General features: G+C 31.6%; 1 protein-coding gene across 1 annotated transcript; it reads left to right on the forward strand.

Moving 5' to 3' along the window:
• The first annotated feature begins 308 nt into the window (after positions 1 to 308).
• LOC125835658 (RING-H2 finger protein ATL78-like) lies at positions 309 to 1,105 on the forward strand. Its single transcript, XM_049514770.1, has one exon. The coding sequence runs from the start codon at positions 346 to 348 to the stop codon at positions 1,000 to 1,002; it is 657 nt and encodes a 218-aa protein (XP_049370727.1). The 5' UTR covers positions 309 to 345; the 3' UTR covers positions 1,003 to 1,105.
• The last annotated feature ends 322 nt before the right edge of the window (positions 1,106 to 1,427 follow it).

Consider the following 1,427-nt stretch of genomic DNA (forward strand, 5'->3'; position numbering starts at 1 on the left):
TCACAGTAATTGACAATCTAAATTTTAAAAGATATATAAAAAATTTACGATCATAGATAAAATTATTTGAATTTTAAAATTCGAAATATGTCATATAAATTAAGAAGGAATCATTCTTTCTTGAATAAACAAAAAAAAGGAAACTCAATTGTTCACCGTTCTTTTAACAATATAAAATAATATAACTTTCTATTATTAAGACTCACAAAGTTGACCACGCTTTAATTTACACCTGTCCCTGTATACATTTGTCCTATTTAAGCATTTGATACTCTTGAACTCATTCAATACCAACAAAAACAAAGAAAACACACAATACAAAGTCTAAACCAAAAGCTCTAAAATATGTCAACTATAACTTCAACTCTATTAATTCAAGAATTCATGGAGAACTTCCACTACTCAAGAAGATTACTCCAGGAAGCCACCATGGCGCCACCTCCGGCAGCCGGAATCAGCCACGATACAACTAATCATCCACCACTTGGTCACAAAGTCAACACATTTGATGAAAATGTTATTATGGTCTTGGCCATACTTGTATGTGCCATAATTTGTTCATTTGTCTTGAATTTCATCATAAAATGTGCATTTAATTGCTCTACCCTAATATTAGCAAACTCATCCTCATCAAATCATACAAATAACAACCCTTCTTCAACAAAATTAGCCAATAGAGGGATCGAGAAAAAAGCTCTCAAAACATTTCCGGTTATAACATACACTACTGAATTGAAACATTCAAGACTTGACTCTGAATGTGTCATTTGCTTATCGGAATTTCAAATCGGGGAGAAAATTAAGGTTCTACCTAAGTGCAACCATGGATTCCACGTTCGTTGTATCGATAAATGGCTCAATTCTCACTCTTCTTGCCCTACTTGTAGACATTGCCTTATTGAGACATGCCAAAGAATTGATCCAATTTCATTAGCTCCAATACAAGAAGTTATAATAAGGATTGAACCTCTCCAACGTGAAGATGCTATATCTAACAATTAGCATTAGGTAGAAAAAGAATATTCATACACTTAATTAGATGAGAAGTTTAATTAGCTTTTAAGTTAATAGTTTAGTTCTTTCTTTTTTCATGTTGACAAAGTTTTGGCTAAGTGTGTAATTTTTTGTTTTTTTCCGGTAACTTTATCAAGATCATAATCTTTTTGTCAAAGTAATTAAAGGCTATTTTCTTTGTTGGGGGACATTATAAAATTGAGGGCACTAGTAGAACGCCTCTAGACTCATGTGTCATGTGTGGATTTAATGCGGTGAGGCTTACGTCTTAAGCAGTTGATTGTATATCTTAAACACACTTAACATTTAATGCTTGAGGCTTGTCTAATATATTTTATAAAAATGTGTCAAACTCTTTATATTAACATTATTAACCTCAAGATAATCCTTTAATAAATGAATCATGCTTAATA

Source organism: Solanum verrucosum, unplaced genomic scaffold (genome assembly GCF_900185275.1).
Source record: "Solanum verrucosum unplaced genomic scaffold, falcon-dt-bn FXZP01000128.1, whole genome shotgun sequence".
Classification (NCBI taxonomy): Eukaryota; Viridiplantae; Streptophyta; class Magnoliopsida; order Solanales; family Solanaceae; genus Solanum; species Solanum verrucosum.